The sequence below is a fragment of the Apus apus genome, chromosome Z, assembly GCF_020740795.1.
Source record: "Apus apus isolate bApuApu2 chromosome Z, bApuApu2.pri.cur, whole genome shotgun sequence".
NCBI classification, from domain to species: Eukaryota; Metazoa; Chordata; class Aves; order Apodiformes; family Apodidae; genus Apus; species Apus apus.
The window spans coordinates 8,997,970-9,020,690 of record NC_067312.1 but is presented as its reverse complement, the minus strand read 5'-3'; the positions used below and the strand labels follow the sequence as shown (position 1 = coordinate 9,020,690).

Below are 22,721 nucleotides of genomic sequence, written 5' to 3'. Positions count from 1 at the left end.
TCCTTCCTCCCACCCCGTAGCCGAGGCCGCGCCGCGAGGCGCCCTGGGAGCAGTAGTTCCGGAGGCGGATGCCTCGCTCAGCCTATGGCGGGCGGGCGCGGCTGGGAGCGGCCTTTCACGGGGAGGACTACAACTCCCAGCGTGCCCCTCTCCCGCGGCCGCGGGGTGGAGGGGCGGCGGGCGCCAATGGGCGAGCAGCGGCGTGGGGGGGGGGCGGGGGGCAGGCGGGGAGTGGCGGTTGTTTCAAGATGGCGGGGGTGGCGGCCGGGCCGGGCGGCGCTGTTTACTGGAGCCGGGACAGTATCCTTCCGCGGGGCGGGGGCAGCCCGGGGGGGTGCGCCGAGCAATTCCTGCCTTCCTGCCCCGGGGGGCTGCGCCGTGTCCGTGCCCGGGCCCGGGGGGAGCTGGGTGGCCGGCCGGCCCGTCGGCGGCGGGGGTCGAGGGGCGGTGTGGAGGGGGAGCGGGGCTTGAGGGGGCTGGCGAGGAGGGCTGTGAGCTGCGGGGAGGCTGAGGCGGGAGCTCGGCCCGTCAGGCCCATCTGCGCTGGGGCTTTGATGTAGAGGAGGCTGTGGGGCGGGTGGGGTGAGGTGGGGAAGTCCGGGCTGGGTGTGGGGGGAGTGGAGAGGGGCGTGGGATTTAAAACCAAAGGTGGGCTGCAAGAGGAGGGAGGGTCTGGTCTCTGCCTTCCGTGTGGCTTGGCAGAGCTCTAGGGGAGGTAAATAAGTTGGAGATGGGGGAACTGGGTTCAGCGGGTGGAAACCTGCAAAGGAATCACAGAGAGAAACTGAGGCTAGCGGTTCAGGCGGCAGGAAAACGAAAATGTTTCTTGTGACCGGTGTCTAAGCTTGACTGTGTAGCACAGGGTGAGCCTGTAGGGGTCTGGAGGGCTCTGTCTGCAAGGCACAAGTGGGGGGCTGTGGTGGCTTTGTCCATAGAAGACATGCAAGCTCCAGCTGCTGTGGGAGACTACGTGGGGCAGGACGTGTGGAGTAAAGTGGTGGTTGTGGTGTTGAGGATTCAGCTGGTGAAACCTGGTGAGAGAGATGTGCTTACATGGTTTAGAGAGCCTTGGCATTGATACTTGGGCTCATATGGCTAAGTTAGAGGCTCATCTGCTTGAAGACATTAGAGTGAAAGTGGCAGTCTGACCTGGTGGAAGTGTAGAAGCTGACCATTTAGCTATAGGTATGAGGGACTTGAGGCATCGCTGCCGCTCACACTGAGAACGGGATTTCAGCATGAGCTACAAGTGATAGAAAATAAGAGTATGTGTGTGTGCTCTTGTATTTGTGTTTGATTGCACACCCTCTCCAACACAATGCGTAAATGAAATGGGCTAACAATCCAATGGACTGTCTTGGGGTCACACTTATGATTTCCCATTTGTGTAAAAAAAAATAAAATAAAAATATAAAAAAATCACCTGCAGCTTTTTCTCTGATACGATATGAACATTGTTACTCATGTGTCAGGTTTGTTGCCACTCTGTCTCTGCTCTCTTTCTCTGTGGAAGTGTTAATGCAGTTACAATGAGAGTGTATTTTTATCAATTAGTTACTGAGTTGACAGGTTGTTTCCCATGACTAAATATGGGCCCTTAAGTCCAGCAGTGGCCTCGTGCATTGTAATATTCCAAGGAATGAGGTCTTCCTGGCAACTGTTTCCATTTTGCATGTTTGTGTGAGTAGGTGGTGTGGCCTCTGATCTTGGAAAAGTTTAAATATCCTGACATGTATGTGGCACAAGTAACAGGGGATGCTATTAAAAAATGGGGGGCTGGGACTGGGAAATTTGGGAGATTTGGTAATGATGCTTTAATGGCTTTGGAAAACTGAAGTTCCCTCTATAATTGCTGAATGGATATAAGGCAGCAAGGCAGATGCAGTGTTGCTTGCCATAAATGAGCCATGTAACATCATGAGATGATCAGTTTCTCTAGTGCCTTTGTCCTTGAATGTTAGCTGTGCTGATACAAGGTTTATAAAGTGGAGTTTATTATTGGGAATCTTGATAGGCATGTGGCAGTGGATTAATGTAAAATGGTTGATGCCGTTACTGTCCTCAGTCTTTCACTCTCAGACAGGGACATTGGACCTGTTTATGAATCAACTCCTGAGTCAATGCAATTTTCAGTCCATCCAGTTAAGATTACTTGATCTGACTGTGGTTTGTTCTAATACACCAGCCTGCAAACCTTTGTGGGAAAGAAGTCCTGGTAGCTGTGGAGACTAACAGCAACAGCTCTGACTAATTCCTTCACCCTGCTACTAAGTATCTGTCCACGACAGTTCCAATACTGGAGGCAAACTTCAAAAGGCAAATGTTGTTTGGGAAAATCAGTTTTATTTCCTACAGCCATGTACTGACACACAGATTAACCATATGCCAGTTGAGAAAGCCACTGCTTGTGCTGAAGGTTGTTGTTTCTGGTAGCAGTGTGAGTTGAAGATGCACCCCTCAGTACCCTGCAGATTGCTGCTGCAGTTGTGGTGACACAGCTGTGATCCAGACTTGGACTTTCGATGTACCTCAGTGCTTTTTGGAAAGAGGGGGCAGAGTGCTTTGTTTCCAGAATTTATTCAGCTTCCTCACCTGGCTCCTGGTGAGAACAAAAGTGCTTTCTGCCTTGGTAGAGAGAGATGGCTTTGACAAAAGTGCTGCATGAACTTATTCTCAAACTGCTGTGTGACTTAGAAGTTATTGTTTGCAAGTGATAAAGTGGATCAAGAAGATCACAAGTGAGCCCGTGATCAAGCCTTGCCGGTGTGCAAAATACCAGTTGTGTGATGGATAGTGGGTATTGATTGAATTTGATGTTGCTGTCCACAGGGGAAAGCCTCTAGGCTACTGCTCATTTTCTCTGCTGTGTGCTAATTTATTAAGTTTTTGAGATATTACTGTTTAAAACAAAGTTTTAGTTAAGGCAAAAGTTTGTATAATTTTACTGAAATATTTTCACAATTTGAATTTATTGTATGAAGACATTATATGCAAAATCTTAAATGCATTTAATTGCAGAAATTAGGTAATTTAGTTAATTGGCTGACCTTAGAAGGCTGAGAAAGAAAGGGATATAAACCAAAGACAGCAGAGCAGAATTTTGTGTCCTGTGCTTTTGTTTTTCATTTCAGTATAGCATTAGTTACTTATGGGGAAACTTTTATGTTCAGTTAAATGAAACTGTCACTTTAAGAAAGAGACTTTAGTTTACACCCTTCCCTGAATTGCATTGAGTCCTATTTTTAGTGACTTCTAGGAGGAAGAATTCAAGTTCAGTGAGTGTTAACATAGCACAAATAATATGATGCCCAGACCTTTGCAATTTGTGTTTTCTGCTGTCAAGTAATTTAATAGTTAAAGCCCTGGGTTATTTAAAAATTCTTTAAATAGGTTGGTTTTGGTTTTTTTTTTTTTTTTTTTTGAAACTACTTCAGAACAACTCTTGATATTAAGGAAAATCAGACTTTCATCTGTTACTCATCATGTGATGATCAGATGAGAATGACCAACTTCCTTTGAAACATTTTGCATTTATCCTCATTTATGTTTCTTACGATATGTTGTACAAAACATATTTCATTGCAGTGTGAGTATACACTGCTTTGCAATTTGACTTCCCTACATACCAAGAGGTTCCTTATATAATGACAACCTGCTCTTATTTAAATACATATATTTACTTAATTATCTTAGTAATTGCTCTTCCAACTGGGGCTGTTCCCTGGGATCTTTTGTGAAGGTGACCTCCAAGATAAATTTTACAGGCTGAAAGTTAGTGCACAGTGAAGGAGTAATGCTTTCTGTTATAGCAATCTGTACATTGTTCTTTCTAGTCAAGTTTTTCTTGCATTTGGTGCTCCCAAAGTGTAGCCAGTTTGTTTACTTATCAACAGTCTTTTAAATTTAAGAACCAAAATACTTCTTTGTATAGTTCGGTTTAAGGGACGAAGCTTGTCCTCTTTTTGTTTATTACCCTTAACAAAACATAAAGTTTCTGATGAAGAGCAGCCAATGGTGTCTGTCTCAGGTATGACCTTGAAATAGCTGTAAACAAAGGTATTTCCTGTGAATGCTAAACTTTGCATTGTCTTTTCAGGTACATGGTTTGTGTACTTCAGTGTGTAATGTATGGAGTAATCAAAAGATGCTATAAGATGTACAGAATTAGAGCAGAGGATTTATGCTCTGCTGCGTAGAGATTGTATGGTGTAAGATGAGCAATTCCAGGGGAGTTGTTCCTTTTGCAGGTACAGCATAGTTTTATCCAAGTTATAAAGTAAGCTGAATTTTAAATGTGGTTTCCGAACAATGTTGGAACAGTAGAGATGTTCAGGTATCTTTTTAAATTTTGAAGAGAAAAATTAAAATGATTCGTTGTGTAAAGAAAAAAAAAATTTTTTTAATTAGTTCTCCTGACCTTGATTTACTGAGTACATGCTTGTGTGGTCCCTGGGAAAAAGATGAGTGTTCTTAGTCCCTCATTAGGATTTCCTAATTGTTTTCAAACACAGCTTTTTCAGTGACACCAGGTCCTGAAAACATACCTGGAGATGATTAATTCTAGCAAAATTGTGTAGATGATTAGATTATGTCCAGCAGTTATAAATTTTGAGGTAATGCTGTTCTCTAGGTTTGGAGTAGCCTGGTTACCCTTCAGTAGTGGCCAAACAGCTCTATTGAAAAACCTCTGCATGGGGATGTTGCATCATTTTACTCTGTGCCCTGGAAAGAAAGCAGTGATCCTAAATGATGGAAATGGATTTACTCTGGGAAATATGCTTCCACTGCCACGGAAGAGAATTTCAGAAATGTTTTCCCTTATGTACAAGCATGGAGATATTAAAGCTTATAATTTAGTTCTTTCACATGAATTGCTGTCACTCTTCTGAAACTAATTACCCAAATACATGTATTTAGCTGCTAGTATAAAATAAATATTTTTAGTTTGAAACTTTTTTGCACTTCTAAACAGTCAAAACTCAAACCTTTAGGTAGCACCCAGAACCTATTGTCTTTCATCTGGCCTGGGAAGTTTTAGTGTCAGAGTTGGCACTTCATGATTAAGGAAGCACCAGGATTTTCAGTGCTTTAATGTTATTACCACTGGTAGGGGTGAACTAATTCTAGTGATGGCAGGAAGCTTTTTACTGGTGATCTGCAGAGCGTGCACTGCAGTGTTAACCTTACTCATATGCCTGGTCCTGAAGGAAACAGCTGGAGCAGTCAGTACCTTGGTTGTGTAACAAAGAAGTTGCATTTTATCATATGAGTGGTACTTTTAACAACATCACTGCTGCATGGTTCCTCATTGTCTTTGACTGTCAAGGAAGCTCAATTTTGTGCCTTTGCATCTTACACACAGGTTTTTGCATTAAGCCTCAGTCACAAGACAACATCTGCGTTTTAGCATTTACTTTGATATTTATTTGGCTGCATGCATGTGGCTGCCGTGCAGCTCTTTCTCTGCTGATATGTTCATCTTAATACATTTTTTTATGGATTGAGAGGCTGGAGGAACTGCAAACATATACCTGAAATGATAATTCTTTTCAAAAAGAGCTCCTAAGGCAAGAATGCACTCATGGAAATCTGGTAGGAGGCGAGGGAAGGGTCCCTTCTGACTTCATAATCTGTGTGTTCTCCTTGTCTTTCATCTACAGGAGTGTCTACAAAAGGAAATTTAAGAACAAGATACTTGCCAAAATATCAAAAAAGTGAAACTGAGCTAAAAGTGCCTGTATCTGCTTCTTCTGTTTCCATGGATTCTGTTAGACGGACAGGAGATCTGGCAGAGCAGCAGGTCAGTAAAGTAAATTTTTTCTTGCTCTTAAGAGTGCACATAGTAAAAAAAAGTCAGTCTTTAGATTGAAAATAATTTTAGAGTACTATTATTTTTTGCAATCTCCTTTACACTTAATTGGTGGCTTGCTGGGAAAAGTTACTTTTTTGTTGAGGTCACTTGTACACCTGAAGAGAGCAAAGGCTGAATGTGCTGATTTAATAAGTGGTATGTAACTGGGGCTATGTAGAACAGTTTATATGTATGTCTATGTGTCTATGTCTACTGACAGAGCGTAGCTTTGAGCAGCACTGAATCTATATTCTACCACCCAAACATGCAAATTGTGCTTCAGTATTCACTTTTCATTGCTCTAGTTATATAACTTAGAAACAAAACTTTACAAATTCTTTTTAGAGACCTTTTTGCTGTGGATGTTCATGTTATTAGGGTAAAATCACTTTCTGTTTTTGGTAGTAAAAATTAAAAATGTGTCGGAGTATTAGAAGTAGCTCTGTCAGTTGATGTTATCTTTGTCTCTTCTTTGAATTGTCCGGTTCACACCTGTGACAATAGGTCTTGCTTTTCCTATAGTTGGTTGCATTAGAAGTTTCAAAGCAGTGGGGTTTCCTTTGGAAGTTTATTCTGTATTCTGATAGGTATTGTTGGTATTCAGAAATCTGCTGAGATGCCATTTTTGTAACACGATTTGTATAGTACAGTGACTATATAAGTCTGTTAAGTACAGTGACTATATAAGTACTGTTAAGTCTCTTTCCTAGTAGTCATCTTGAGCAAGTCTGTAAATTACCACTGTCTGGTATCCTTCCACTTACAGGCAGGATCTAAAACTTTCAACTGCTTCTGTATGATCTTGTTCTTCTGTGTCTTCCATGTGCTGAGTAAATGATGTGTACCTGACACATACATTGAGAATTCTGATGTGTAGAGAGATCACTCAATTCTAATTGCTTTGCCAGTGTCATTGCCCTTCAAATCCTTCAGCATGACACCGTAATAATGAATATTCATTTTTAGGGCCCCTCCTGGGCTGGTCCCTTTCCTTTTGCTTATCTCTGTACTTGCTTTTAAGAAGCTGGTATGTACCTCTGCTTTCCAATTGATGCTTTTAAGTGAAATGCAGAGGAATTTCACAAATAGACCTCCTCATGCAGAATCTTTATGTAGAAGCATCTCTTAAGTATCTACAATTCCACTGCCTTACTGATGCCTTCATATGTCACATTAACATCTGTTTTGTTACATTGTGTGTTGTTTGCATTGCTCATTGTTTAGAGAATTTTTAATCCTTTTTCCCTGTGAGAGCTGCTGGGATAGAAATGTTCTTTGGTTTTTTGGTTTAATGTCCAGTATACAGAACCTTTAAGATTCAAATGTGCTTTTATAATATTGACAATAAAACGTGTTCAAAGCTTTTTCTCTTTTCTGTCTTCCCTAACCTCTGTTTTTCTCTCACCTTGCTAAATCCTCACAGACATTTTGTATTGCAGCTTTGAAGATGAGCTCAGATTACTTGAAACTAATAGAACAAATATATGTTCTTGTTAGGGAATGTTTCACAAAGTTTTTTTGTGAGGAATTTACATCACCAACACAGCTTATTTTCTTCAAGATATTGTGTGAGTATCTAGAGAGAGCTGATCACTTTAACATACTTAACACCGTTGATTTGGTAGGTAGGTTGTTATTATGATTTACCAGAGTCCTCTTTTGAAGAGAACAGATTCAGTTCAAGATTCAGTAAGAATTTTGGCAGAACTGATTTTGCCTTTTCTGCATTCAGTTAGACTTGAGCACCACCAAATAAGATGAGAATTTTGGAGAAGACTTCAAACAGGTCTTGTTAGTGCTGAAGCTTTTCTGGTACTTTAAATAAATCAGTGGTTTACTATACTGGTCTGGACTGGAATTTCCCATCTTCCTACTTCCTGTTTAACAGAAATTGTTTGCTTCTCTCATGCAGATTGTCATATTCCAGATTACATCTTGGTTTATAAACAAAGGTGTAGTTTTTAAAGTGAGAGAATCTTCAATTTAAGTTATACATTTCATCAAGAAGGTACTGAGTTATGAAACTGTTCTACCCTGAGCTGGGTAGACCGGACAGAAATCTGGAAAAAGGAGACAATCCAGGCTCGATCTCTGTTTTATTTATCATCTTGTTTTGGTGATGGAGCTTTCCTGTGTGTAATTCTGCAGCTTCGTTTTGACGTGTGTTCTTGTACAGGCCTACCTTTGAGAATTTTTTGTGAGCTGTATATCTGTACTTGTGGGTGATACAAATAAGCACAAATTAACTTCTCAGATTTTCCTCTTCATCCCACCAATGTTTTTGTGACACCATGTGCATAGGTTTGGGTAGTAGCTTGAGGTACCTTCTGTTAAAATCTTCTCCATTAATATGATCTGCCTCTTTTTTTGAGTGAAAAATGTCCTGTAGCATTTTCTTAAAGAAGTTCTATCATCTGGCTTCTAAAAAAATAATTTCTGGATGTTAATTGCATGGGAAATGGAAATCCTACAACTGTATGTGTAGTTGAAGTTAAATTAAGTTAAAGACATTCTCTCTTAATTTGTATGACTGTAAATAGTGTATGTTTGAGAAATCACATGTCCCCTTGAAAACCCCTGAAGTCTGATTTGGTTTGTGAAGCACTCTACCCCCCTCCCCCCTCACTTCCAACCTCTCCCCTTCCAAGGAAAATACATTGAAGTTAAAATGAGAGTGTCCTGAAGGGCAAGGTGGGTATAACATCAGTCTGTATAAAATCATTACCTTTTTCAAAGCTACATTGTCCTTTACTTGTTTCAAACCACTGTTTAAGAAGCAATTAGCTAAGAATAGAAGGGGACATTCCTCTTGGAGATGTGTCGATCAGTTGCCAAGTCCAGTGTTTGCTTTGAATATGCAGGGGCTGTCCTGTGCTGTATTGCCTTAACTTGTCCACTCTGCAAGGCATCGGTAGCATTCTTGTATCCTATGTTGAAGTTTGTAATATTTGTAGGTTTGTAGAAGACTAAACTCTTAAAGTTTATATATTTCCACTTAATCTCACTCACTTCAAAGTCTCGGACAGAATAGTATAGCTCTAATTGATGCTTTCATCTTGTGATTCTTATTTTGTGCTTATCACTAGCACTGGTGAACTGAGTCACTGATTCTAGAAGTTTTTGATAAATAAAAACAGTTTGGAACTTAGAACTGTATGCTGCTTGGACACGCTCAAAACAGGTAATGGCACTAACGTTCATAATGGAAGGTACTGTTGCAAACACGAACGGCAATATGCCCTCTGGTGGACAGTGAAAAGAAGTGCTTCAGTTCTCAGTGCGGTGGAGCAATGTATAGAAAGAACTGAAATACAGGAATATGTTAAAGGTTAGTTTTGAGAAGGAGTATTAAGTACGAAGGTAGGAAATAAGTGATTAAAACCAAACGATAGTGACATGTGGAAAGGGTATGTACTTTTCTGTGCCTTAAAAAAAAAATCCTTTGAGGTAAGACTTACAATCTACTAATAATACATTGTATACTTTTTTGCCGCTTTGTATGCTTTGGTCATAAATGCTAAGGCAGAATTTTTTTTTTAACTCTTTATTCTAAAATCCTAATCTGATAAAGTTTGAACATGGATTTGGATTTTGCTGCGCTATATTTCCAAGTCATGAGAACCTTCTGTCCTTTATTTACTATGAATCAATGAATACTGTATGTCTTAAAACCTTATCCAGTTTAAGCTTACAGCTTGCATGTGAATTGCAAGTCTCTTAAAATAATTCTCCATAATTTGGTAATTTGTTTCACTGAGTTGTACTTACGTTTTGAAAAATATATATTATGTTTCTGGTTGGAATTTGTCAACTTTCAACTTCTAATTATTAGCTCTTGAAATGCTTTTATACCTTATAAAATACTTTTTCTCCCATAAAGAGTACTTTCTAAAATGTTGCTTTAAATTTCCAGGTCCCTAGTGAGGGAGGAATGAAGACTGCTTCTTTAAAGGATTTGTGTCCTGAGGACAAGAGACGCATTGCAAACTTAATTAAAGAACTTGCCAGGTAAGAATAAGCATCACCTGAAAATGCATTGTTTAAGTAGTTATTCCTCTAATTAACATCAAGCAATGCAGTACTGCATTATGGCACGGACTGTTTGCATAATGTAATTTTTCTTGCAGGAAGAGGTATGAACAATGAAGCAGGCTGATCAATTTTTCCTTGCTTCCTGGGCCCAAAATCTCCTAAACCTATTGAAACCAAGAGCCAAAGTTACGTGACCTGCAGCAGTTCGTTGGTATAAATGTAGTCACAGGGTTTGTTTGCTACTTGTATCATGTTGTCTTTTGGAAATTGCAAACTTTGTTGATATGAAACCTTGTAGTCTTTATTTGTCAAAGGTAAGCTTTTATATGGAATGTTACCTTAAAGTTGGGATCTTGTGGTTGAAACATGTTAATCAGTACTCCCTCCTGTTTGGACAGGCAGAGCAATGAGGATCCATTGTAATTTTAATTTATCTACCCAAACTTTCTTTTGGTTTGATGAATTTATTCAAGTTCTTCCTATTCTTTGAAAGGAGAAACAGAAATAGTGCAAGTTTCTCAGCTTTAGCAAAAGGTGTTTTCTAAGTTTCATTCCAGTGTTCGTTGCTTTCACAAAGGTAAATTACGTGAAAAGTAGGTTGAATTTGAGTGAGGAGATTTTTCTCCTCCATTGTATCCCTAAAGCTTAAGAATCTCTGGAAATCTGCTTCTTACATAGTGGCTGTAAGTTTGAGGAGCAGAACATGGGACTCCAGCAGGGCTTTGCACAGCATCAGAGCGGACAGTGTATGAGATGATCTCACATCCTTTGGGCTAACATCAGTGTCTGTACTAAGAATTTGTAAAGGAAAAGTTTTTCTAGAACAAAATGCAAGTTCTCAGGTGTTAATGAAATGTTTTTTGCCATAGACTTTATATGTCTGTGCAATAATTGGCAAGCATTACTGTCCTTTTTCTTTCTGAACAGAGAAATTGTTACTTGCTCAAGGTCATGCAGTAAGTCTCTGGTGCAGCTAGGAATATTTTGTCTTTGATTATCCTCATCCAGTGAACCATTTTGTGTGCTAATAATTTCTACCAATATAGGATTTCTTGCTATACAGTATTTCAGTAATTTCTGAAGTTCTTCATGCTTGCAACTCTATTTTATCCTACCTTGTATTAGAGAATGTCTAGTTAAGGCTGTCATAAAGAGTAGATTTCTGGGAAGCCTGGTTACAAATTGTCAGATGTTGAAGCTATTCGGACACTGTTGCCACTGTTGATATATAGAGGTATATTCTAATATTAAAAAAAGCCTTTTATTACATTGTTCCTCATAATACACTGCTCCCTAGTGAATAGCAGTACACTAACTCATTTGAGCATGGGATTCTTCTTAAATCTCAGATGCTGTGATTTTTCCCTGAGGACAGTTTGATATTTCTGCCTGACATTTCTTTGAAGAAAAATAGAAGGTGCAGCAACATTAATTTTGAAAAGTAAAATTAGTGGAACACTATTATTTTATACTTAGTTCTCTTTTATTTTTAAACCTAATCATATTTTTATTGGATGTAATTAAAAGACCTTTGCAGAGTAATAGGGAAGCTGAACTTTAATTCCGCTCACCTCGTCACTTTTTAAAACCTTCCATAATTTTCATCCCTAGTTTTGCAATAATGGCAGATTTTTACATGCAGTAGAACATTCCTTGATATTTCAGAGAAGAAAAGAATCAGCAGAATGCCAAAAGTTTTCCAAGACAACTGTCCTGCAGTAGATCATTGAAATAATAAAGACTGCACTTGACCAGAGCTATACTTCAGCATTCTTTATTTTGCTGCTATTTATATATGAAACTGATGTTAGTTGGGACTAATTCTTGCATGCTTATTGCAGGATGGTGGACAGAATTAGATTGGTCAATAACTGTCTGCATCAAGGCAATTGTAAAGTGGTAAAATTCTGTCTGTGTGGAAACCAGTAGCAAAATATGATGAACTCCCGGTGCTTGAATTTCAACCAAGTCTTGCTTGAGCAGTGTAGGATTTTGATCTTTCCCCTGACTTTGTCACTGCTGAAGGAGAGCTAATGTACTTTTCTTTCTCTTCCTATTTTTTCTTCTCTTCCTCCAGTTCCTGTTCCCAATGCACTTTTGAACATTGGGAAGGTGTGTGCCTCTGCATTAGCTAATGTGCTGCAGTGAGACACTTTGTCTTAGTATGAGTAAATTCTAACTCTGGCTGTATTATTATCCTTTCCTTTGTCAAAAATCAGTTACATGGCTGTAATACTCTGCTGCTGGGGATTCCAGTGGCTGACATCACATTATCTGTTAGGGGCTTGATGAAATTGAATTTTGAGACAGGGTTGAAAGGAAGTACTCAGCTGTATCCTTTCTAATCCTCCTTTCTAGGCTAAATAATCTTAGTTTTTGCTCAGTGTTGCTACCTGTAAATCTAACCATTACTTTGCCTTAATTTGAACATATCCAGTCTATCTTCCCTTTTAAGGTGAAAAGAGAGAGGCACACTGAATCCAAATTTTAAATGACTTGAGTGTTGTAAATTTGAATTTTTTAATTGTGTCAACAGATTCTTTTAAAATAGTTTTTTTAGGGCAAGTTCTGAGTAGAATGAGTCCTACACACAAATGCCGAAGTGCTTTGAGTAAATGAGAAATTCTCAAATGTGATCAAGCCATTATTTTCAAAAGTAACCAGCGTGGTACCTTTGTGTTTCCAGCAAGATGCTGCTGGTGTGGTGGTGAAAGTGGCACAGGAATAGCAAATTTTAGCTCTTCCTACCACTGGAGCCCTTTTATGAGGCAAAAAAAGACTTCCGCTGAGCTTTCATTACTGCAAGCTGCTCCTGAGGCGGTCATCAGCTGATGTAATGAAGTGAGCAGTGACATGGTGAAGACACTGAAGGATTCTTACCCTCATACTCTGCACCAATGTCAGGGCACATTAGTGTCTTCCAAGAGGGAGGAGTGCAAGGTCTGGGATCCAGCCTGTTGACTGTTGAGCCTTAGGGACTTGCTGGACACCATACTGAGAATGGTTGCAAACTAGTCCGTACTAAATATTTTAATCGACAGAATGGGGAGGATCATAACTTCCTTTGCGGACACACTGAGTGTGTGCGTGCTTGCAGGCGTTCACCTTGCTCCTCACTGCTATATAGCTGTAGTACTGTGACCTTTTGGCTCCTACTGTGATATAGAAGTCATAAATACTTCTTCCTAGCCTACACAGCTCACGTACGCCTGCTCAGCTTACATATCCAATTTGCTTTTGAATGAACAGAAACATTTACTAAGTGACTAGAATGGTTCATGGAAGTTTAATTTTTGTTTTTACTGGTGACAATTGGTATCTAACTCTTTGTATTCTTTCTTTCTTCAGATAAGATTAACATGGAGAAAGCTGGCTCCCTGTTGCCTTTGCAAACAAATCTTTGAAAGCAATTTAGGCAGAAAGGTATCATAGTACCCTTACTCACCCAAGGGAGGGGCTGACTGCCCTTTTCAAATGAGATACAAGATGGTTTTTGCCATCAGATTAGTCTTCCTGGCAAAGCCCACTGTCATGGCCTTGTACCCAGCAGCTAATAAAACAGCCTTCAGACAGCCCTTTTTTTCCTTATTGCAAAAATGCTTTCTCCTTCCCAAGACCTCAGATTCCTAAACCCTTTATAGGGTGCTGGCAGTGTGGGATGCTAGTCTTTTGTGCTGGCATTGCTTTATGTGGATGTTTTATCCTCATATGAAGATGAAATTGACCAACTAAAATTGAAATTTGCCAACAAAAGGTGAAAATAGGAATCAGAAGGTTAATTTGGTTACAGAACTGGAAACCATGACAAAGGAGGACTGTAAAACTATTGTAGCGTATATCTGCTGTTTAAGTGTTTTTCTTACAGCTCTTAGGATCTTTGAAGGACAACTTCCCTGTTGGAAGCCCCTATTACAAATCTGTAGTGTTTGGCCTCTTGTGTTGCCTTCTCTCCCGGGTTGTTTAACCTACCTCGTATTTAACCAGATTGTTACCTAGCTTTAACTTCAATGTCAAGATCTTTTCTTTTTTGTGCATGCTACTTCAGGGGCAGTGTTGTGCTGCAGTTCTCTTAATTGGTCAGGCAGTGAGACTGCAAATGAGATATCCCTAAGCTTTTCAGAGAATTAGTTCTTGTTGATAGTTAAAGCGTGCCTAGGATTATTGTATCACGAATCACACTTACCTTTTGTGCTTAAAAAGTCATTTGCAGCTATAAATTCGTGCTGTGAGAACTAGTTTATATTATTTTGCAAGTGGCATATCATAAAATGTATCCATTGTGAGGCAATTTCAATTAAATTTTGGGATTGGTGTGGTTTTTTTTTTTGTTATGGGTTTTTTTTAATTTCTACAAACTACCCATGGTACTTGAGTAAAAAGTATGAGATTTGTGAACAGTGTCCTTAGACAAAAAACTGCCATTCTCTCTTCCTGCACTGCTGGTATTAAAGACACTTTGTTCTTCTGTTCTGCCAGAGGCATTTTATGATCAACTCTGACATGAAGACTTCTTGTTTCATGTTTTTGGATCACATCTTTCACTTGGAACACCCGATTTCATTCCATGATTTTTGTGTGCTGGGCTCTGCATGATGCTTTTTTCTTGGTCTTTGCTCCATTTTTCCTCCCCCTGTTGTCTTGCCTGTTCTAGAACCCATTCTTGTGGTTTTTGAGAACGGTCACAAAAATATTTTCATCTTTGCTAGCTAGTTGGAAGACTAGTGTCAGGTGAGTGTTCCCTAAAAAATTAATTCTCCCAACAAATAAAGGACTGATCAGTGAAGTTTCCAGTGTCTGTGTTTCTGCATTTTGTTTGTCTTCTGTCTTAACTAGCTCAACTAGAGTTTTTAATGCATTCAGATTTCTCTTGGCCAAAGCTCTTTTTTTTCCTAACATTTTTAAGAAATAGAAAACACTATTTTAAATTGCTTTTTCAGCTCTTCTCTGTGTCCACCCCCTTCCCCCCAACTTGGTAAAGATTTTTTTAGTCCCTTCAGTCAGGAAGAGTTATTTTGAGTTTTGTCCCTAGTGTAGTGTTGATGTATTATCATGGCATTTTCTTGTGCATGCCAGTTTTTCATTGGACAAAAAAAAGTTGATGTGTTGTGTGCTTCAAAAATTCCACCTGAAGAGTATCAGTCCTGCTTACTCAGTGCAATGAGTCAGTGTCATCAGCAAACTTGTTGATCAATTTCTTCTTCAGATCAAACAGTCAGAACTACTAGTATCAGCAGTGGACTTGGGAGAAGCTTCATAATAATTGGAAATGATGATTTAGGAATTAATTTGAACCCTAAGGTTGATGTCCTAGAAGGTTTTTTTGTCAATATATCTGCATTATTAATTTTTATTTTCCTACAGAGGCTCCTGTAAAATAAAAATTAAAACCTTTATTTAAGAGCATCTAGTATTACATAAGCTTTGAAGTGTTGAGTTTAAAACACATTTTGAGCAAAGAAGGTCCTTTGACACGAGATAGGTGAATGTAAATTGCATCCAAGAAAATGTTGCAGACACTGAGCAGCAGGAATAGTTTACTGATTTGTCACTTTCACTCTTAGCTGTCAGTTCTCTTTTTGTTCCTGAAAAGAGCAGTAACAGAAATGGACACTACCATGTTGCCCAATGGAGCAGTTGTGCCCTTTGTAGTTGCTGTGCCTTCCTTCTTTCACTGCTCTTTTCTGACCATGAGAGGGTGAAAAGTGGATGAAAATCCTTTTCAGGAGCATTATGAGCCTTGTAATATTTCTGTTTAGCATTAGTGAAGTTCTTCCTAGTTCTGCTAAAAATCATCTGTTCTTTGCTGCCAGAAGACAAGGAAATAAGTATATAAAAAATCTCACTGAGCTATAAATAGGAAGTGACATAAATCCAGCACAATCTGATGACGTTCTTGTATTCCTTTTCTCTAACTTGCTTTTGCCACCTCCTGTGAGTAACTGTATTCAGTGTCTCTCCTGCCCTTTATGGGCTGTCTCCTGCTTCCTGATACATAAACACATACTGCCACATTGCTTTTAAGATCACTTTCTATTCTCTGTCATTTACTGCATAAGATATGTGGCACAGTAAACTTATCTGCCTCTGAGTATGACAGCTTGCTGTGATCTGTGTTAAATACAAACACAACACGTGAATGTGATGCAGTATGATCCAAGCAGCAAATCACAGAATCTAGAGATGGGTAAAATTTGCCAGGTTTAGTCTAATTTCTCCAGTGCTCTGTCCTTGCTTACCTTATTTCCTTGTATCATTGTTTGATTTTAGTATTTTTGGATGCCAGCATAGCTCATTGTTTTAGTTGTCTCTAACCTTTTTCTAATGCAGCATCAATCCTGCTGGTTGTAACCGAGCTTCATGCCTTATATAGTACCCTGGAGATAATACTTGTCCTATTTCCCTTCTCATCTTACAGTTTTTCCCTATTCTTCTTTCCTTCCTGTCTTTCATCTACACAGACGTTGCTGTCTTCATTGATTTTTTCTAATTGATGGTTTTTACTCCCTGTTCTCTACTTTCTTTTTTTTATTTTATTATTTTTTTATTAACTCTTAAGAAGCTTAAAGCATTCTTGCATCTTCCACTGGTTCTGTGAAGGAAGGCTGTATATGGATTATGTGAAGGAAGGCTATATATGCTGCAGTCACTTACCTGATTGCTCTAAATTCAGAGAAAATGAACTGATTGTTGTTAGATGCAACAGTATGGGTCTGCAGCCTGTGGCATTTGGACTGCACTGGAAAGCAAGGATGTATAGCAGATAATTTACAGGAGTTTGTTGCCTTCTTACTAAGGAGAGCAGAAGTGGGTGGATCCAGAGTTAATACAGCTGGGTGCCTTTTCACTGTTTATTTCCTGATGTATGTGTATCTCTTGACAGCCTTGAGTGGAGGGAAAGAGGCCTAGGAATAAGTTGATGGATGCTGCTGGCAACAGGATTGTAACTGAGCCATGGGCATGTGAATAGTGGAATGCTTTTGTGCTAAATTCATGTCTTTTTTTGGTGTAATTTAGAAACCTTCCAATTTATAATTTGTTGGATGCTTTCAAACCAATCTAACTTACAGAATATAATGACATGCTATATGTTATTTTTCTCCCTCCAGGTTTGTATAGAAAAGGTGGGAGTGTCAGTGTTAACTTATTCCAGCTTCACGCAGTCTTCAAGAACTGTTGTGGGAAGGGCTGTGGGTTGCTCTTAAAGTTGTGGAATACTGCCTTTCTAGAGTTTACACCAGTGGGGCTACCCAGTTTTAGTGTTTATCTTTTCCAGTGGAACATCAAAACAAACCTGTGCTCTCTTAAGGGAAATGTCCTGATGTCAAATGGATGGCTTAGTCCCTGAATGGAGTTAAGAATGTCAGTGAGTCTGATGGGATGAGTGGAAGGCTTAGTCCAATGCCTATATGGTTTTTCAATATATTTTTCCCCCCTTTCCTCTTCCTATAGGAGTGTTCCACTTAGAGGAAGTTAAAACTGAAGTTTTGTGACAGTTTTACTGCTTTGGTCTCCTGTCATCTGTGTTGTGGCAGCTGTTTCATCATCATAAAAGCCTGAACTTTAAGAGCCTTCAGCAACAGAAATTGCCTAAGTGCAGAGCAATAATATTTATTAGTCTAAGCTCATTACTTAATATTTTTGTAGAGCTATTATAGAACCATAATTTCTAAGGTTTTTAGCATAGTTACAGGATCATCTGTGCATTATGGTCTTCTTGCCTACGTGATACCAGAATAAACGTTTTTACAGCTTGCTCTTGAGGTGCAGAATAAATGATCATTGTAAGCCTTTCTCACATTGCCATCTTTTAATCTTGATCCAATTATTTACACTGAGCAGCAAGATACAGGGTGCCATGGCCCAGACAGAAAGGAGAATTTACTACTATGGCTTGATATTTTAAAATCCCGAGATGAGGACAAATTGTTTTGTTTAGAGAAAACTAAGAAGAAAAATGATTCCTTTCCTGGACTTGTATTTGACCAGTAAATGTGAAAGAAGGATTAGTTCATAGATTAAGAGAAAGAGAAGTTTTTCAATTTCCTTCCTGTCTCAGCAGCTAAGCGCTCCTATTTGAGTTGTCTGTCTACATGCCCTAGGCTTGTAAGGATCCCAGTGTGTCTTCATTATGGCTGCAGGGAATCAGACTGCACAAATCTAATTGTGGGTTCAGGTCCTTACTTTGTTGTTCATTGCTACCCATAAATGTGCATAGACTCTAGTGTGACTAGTGTGTTTTAAAAATAAATACATGTATTGGATAAAGTCATATGCATCTTCCAGTGCAATATAATAAAATAAATGTTATGAGGAACTAACCTGTTTAAGGGTGTAGAGGGTCATATCCATTTACCTGGAAAGCGGAGGAGCTGGAATTCGGGCACTGTCATTATGGGCATATATTTTATTTCTCTCAAATTCTTTTCAGGGTAAGTGAAGAAAAGGAGGTGACAGAAGAACGGCTGAAAGCTGAACAGGAGTCATTTGAGAAGAAGATCAGACAGCTAGAGGAACAGAATGAACTTATCATCAAGGAAAGGGAAGATATCCTTTAAAAATATGTGCAGGGTCTTTCTGTCTGAAATGAAAAGTGAACTACAGAGAAATAATTGTTCTAATTTATGGCAGAGAATGAATCTGCATGTGCTGCCATTCAAAAGCAATCAGAGAGATGACTTGTCAGCATGTGACGCTGGTTCATTTGAGCTTAAAACTGCCATCCAGCTGTTCCTATGATGTTGTTTTGCTATAAAACAGATTTTTGTCAACTAAAAATGACAATAAGAAATTTATACATTAAAATATGGTTATAGATATACTTTTTTTTTTAAACTTAATCCTGTTTGGTTGTTGTAATTGAGGTCTAAAACTTGCATGGTGTTCCAGTGCTCTCCATGTCCAGGTAAAGACAACCTACCCTGAAGGCATTTAACCTATATGTATGTACTAGAAGGTTTATCCAGTTCAGACTTTTTTGGTGTAGCTTTTGTTTGTTGCTTTTCAAATAATGTTAGCCTCTTTTTTTTTTTTTTTTTTTTTTTCCAGGCTGTGACTTCCATTTCATTTTTGTTAAACTGCATATGCTTAGTCCTAATCAATGTTGCAGGATTTACAATTTTCCTTCAGTGTGATGTGATAGACCTGTATGAAATTACCTTGTTCATTTCTCTTCCAAACCTTTGATATTGGTGCTTTCTTGTTTAATTCTTCAGAAGGCTGATGGTTGACTACAGTGGAGACAGTGGTGCAACCACAGCAAAAACATGTGATTCATCAGGACCTATATTTCAAGTAGGGAGAATACTAAGGCTATTTTTAAAAGTGTTGTTGAAACCTAGTGCACAATACTGTTGTCAGTCCTGAGTCATTCCTTGTTCAAGTAAATGAAGTTAGTGACAAGAGTTATGGAGAAGGTCTACTTAAGATGTCTGGGGGCCTGGAGAACCTATTTTCTGAGAAGAAACAGAAGTGTGTTTGAATGCTTATGAATAGTGACTGGCCATATAAAAGTAGGTCGAGATGCTGGTAAAGTGAATAGGGGGAGAGACAATGTTGAGACAAAAAGGGTCTATTCAAGCTTTAGGCCACTGTTGGGAAAGAAATAAAGGGATAAATAGTCAACAAACTTAAACATGAAGATAGCGGAGGGTTCTTGAAAATCTGAGCAATCATATTTCTCAGTTTAGCACTGGAAGCCTCAACATGAAGAAAACCTTTTTTGATGAGGGAGCTTGGTTGGCTTGTGAAAAGAATTCAGTGGTACATGTCTGTCAGCTGGGGATTGCCCTTGATGACCCAGAAGATCTCTTGTGGCACAATGGCACCTAGAGTGATAGGAAAGAATTTAGTCTGTACTAAATAATATACACATCAACAAGCTTAGCCAAGCATGGAGCAGTTCCTGGAAAACATTAAATCTGATGTATTTAAGAGCCATTACATGTGACTACAGCTCTTACATTAATTTCACAAAAGTCAGTATTTTGTTGTATATTATGTCTGGTGTATTCAGTCAGCTCATGAATGTGCTTGGGATATAAGTTCCTGATTAATACTTTTTAACTTATGCACATAAAGCTTTCACTAATTCACCAGATGTTTTTATTTGGCTACTAAGAGGTAGGCATGCTTTTTTGTTTGTGGTCATTTTTGGTTTTCTGTAGTTTTTTTCCCTTTACTATAAATAGATTGTGCAAGCACGAATACTTTTTCAGAAGTCTGGCAGACATGATAGAAGGTTAATGCATGAAATTTTACACTTCATAAAACTCTTAAAAGCTAGAAATATAAAACAAGGTTATAATTTAAAACAATACAATTTTAACTACTGCAATACTTGCCTATCATACACAAATAATTCCAGATCCCCAGTATACCTCTGATCAGATAATCTTTTAACTTAAAGCTTATTGCAGAGACAGGAAATGGTAGAAATCACTTGCCGAAGTTGAATACAAATTCTGGCTATTTTCAAATACAGGAACTAGAAGTTCTTCAAGTTCTTTTGAAATGTACAGAGTACACTTACAAATAAGATATCAGAGATATAATACTATAAGAAAAAAACCTTCAAGTCTGGTAAAATCAATTTTACTTACCCTGGAAGTTTTGTTTTTTTTTCCCTCTTCCAAAGCTGATTTATTCTCTATAAAATTACTTTATCTAGCACACTATTTAAAATTACCCTACAACAATAGGTACTTCTGATCTAACTGCAACTATCCAATGAAGTGTAATTTCAGCTTGGTAAAGGTCTAATTTGAATAGCATGAAGAGTGTGGGGTTTTTTCAGCAATGTGTTCTATTTTTTTTTTCTTATTAAGACTCTTGCAGTAAAGATATACTTTGTGCGCTCTAAATCTCTACATTACAGGCAGGTTTTCCTCATTTTGTTGTATCTTTCCATTTTCTTATTTACTTTGACAAACTATGTGGATCTCTCCATTTGTATTAATTGCTGATGAGCTATGAAAAAAGCCCTGGGGAATGGGGATGTACGTGCTATGCAGTGATCTCACTGCAAAACTTTGGGTAACTTACCAGCATTGAAGAACATTTGTCTGAAGCCTAAGCTTACATTGCTTTGCAATTGGTCAGTGCTGTCTGGGCAGAGAACAGCAAGTAAATTTCCATGCAAATTTAAAGGTAAATTGCTTCCTTTAATTGTACTTGAAACTTTGAAATTTGAGTAATTCTTCCGAGGGCATGCAGTTAATGGAGGACAACCCTGATGAGCACGTTGTGAATCATAAATAGGCCAGCCTGTTGTCAGGGCTGCCAAAAACTTATTAGCACAGAATTAAGGAAAATTAGGGATTTCAGGTAGTTGTCTTTTCCCCAAAGCAGTATTGTTAGACTTACCATGTTAACTTAAAAATTGGTCAAAAGTAGATATTTGGCTAGTATTTCACAGGACGTTTCTGCTGGAAACTGACTTCTTTCATAATAAACTTGATCTCAAGTGTTTCAACTAGTTTAAAAAGTAAAAGAGGATCTAATCTTTGCTTTTAAAAACTCTTGTAGCCTGTTTTCTAAAACAGTTCCAGTGCTGCTGTTCTTTGGAGATGTGATGCTTAGTGTTTAGTGGCGTAAGGTACCTATGCTGTGCTGACATCTTTTGCTTTTCATAATAAAATCTGCCCAAATGGATCAAACTGGAAAATCAGTTAACAGGTGCTCCTATTCTTTTGATAACTTCCACAATGAAAGCATTTTACAGCTATGAGGATAAGAAAGTGGTGGGAAGAGATTATCATCTCTTCATCATCTCATCATCAAAGGGAAGATTAAGCAGGTGGTAGAATGGAAGACTTAATTGGAGGCCGTACTGGGGAAATGGGAACTAGAACCTGGCTGGGAGGAAAGACTTGGAAAAGAAGGCTGGGCTGTGCACGGCTGATGTGAAGAAGTAAAGCCTGTGACTGATGAGTTCTAAAGCTTTTGGGACAAGCAGTCATGGCTAGGGATGACCCAGGATGGAGGCAGGTGGCCTAGAATCAGTCAGATGATTGAGAAACAGCTGATGAAAGCAGGGATGTGTTTGTTCAGTGTATTCTGCCCTCCAAACTTTGCAGCAGAGTTTAGACTAAGCTCATGTGAGAAGGCTCTCCATGTCTAACCTACCTCCCTGTCTTTCTCAACATCTGCTCTTAGTATTTGTCTTCTGTTTGCTTCTGTATTCCCAGATTGTGATGGATACATACCGGGTGACTAAACTGCTCTTCTTGCAGAAATCTGAATTTTGGCATGGGCTTTGGAGTGTCTGATTTGCAACTTCAGTGTTTTACTTTTTTGTTGTTTTGTTTGCATTTTCAGAGTTAAGGATCAGCACACACCACATTGTGCTCTAAGGCTACTTGCACTGCCCCTTCCTCTTCTACTAGGAGCTGTTACGAGACCAGCTTCTGGGTTTCCTTTTTTTTCCTGGCATATTTTTGAGCACATATTATTAATTTAGGTCCCAAATACAATTTCATTTAAGAAACAGGAAAATATCTTCTGTAAGGTGCTCCAGTACTGTTGTGATAGATGTCTTAGAAAAAAAACATGATGATAATGAGATTATTAAGAAAAAAATATTACTGTTATTTCAAAGCCCAAAGAAATTATGTTATGGTCTTTAGTTTTTCTTGTTATAACCACTAAGGGTTTTTTTCATCTAAATTTGATTGTGTTGCATGAATTAATAAGCAAAAACAGCCTGAACCTTTCTGTGAAGATTTATTAATTGAGGGAGAGGAAGCTTCTTAAAAAAAAAAATTGCTTATTGAATTCTAAGATGTGCAGAATTTACAGTTTTGGATACAAAGAACAGGGAGGTAAAGGGAAGAAGAGATTC

At 38.7% G+C, this 22,721-nt stretch overlaps 1 protein-coding gene across 1 annotated transcript in view; it reads left to right on the top strand.

Annotated features, from left to right (window-relative positions):
- Window positions 1–248: 248 nt before the first annotated feature.
- Window positions 249–22,721, top strand: part of KIAA1328 (KIAA1328 ortholog) — a 173,729-nt gene continuing 151,256 nt past the window's right edge. Inside the window, exons 1-5 of the mRNA XM_051643195.1 lie at window positions 249–300; window positions 3,992–4,027; window positions 5,661–5,800; window positions 9,765–9,859; window positions 18,312–18,427. Coding sequence (XP_051499155.1) covers window positions 249–300; window positions 3,992–4,027; window positions 5,661–5,800; window positions 9,765–9,859; window positions 18,312–18,427 — 439 coding nt within the window. The remainder of the gene's footprint in view (window positions 301–3,991; window positions 4,028–5,660; window positions 5,801–9,764; window positions 9,860–18,311; window positions 18,428–22,721) is intronic.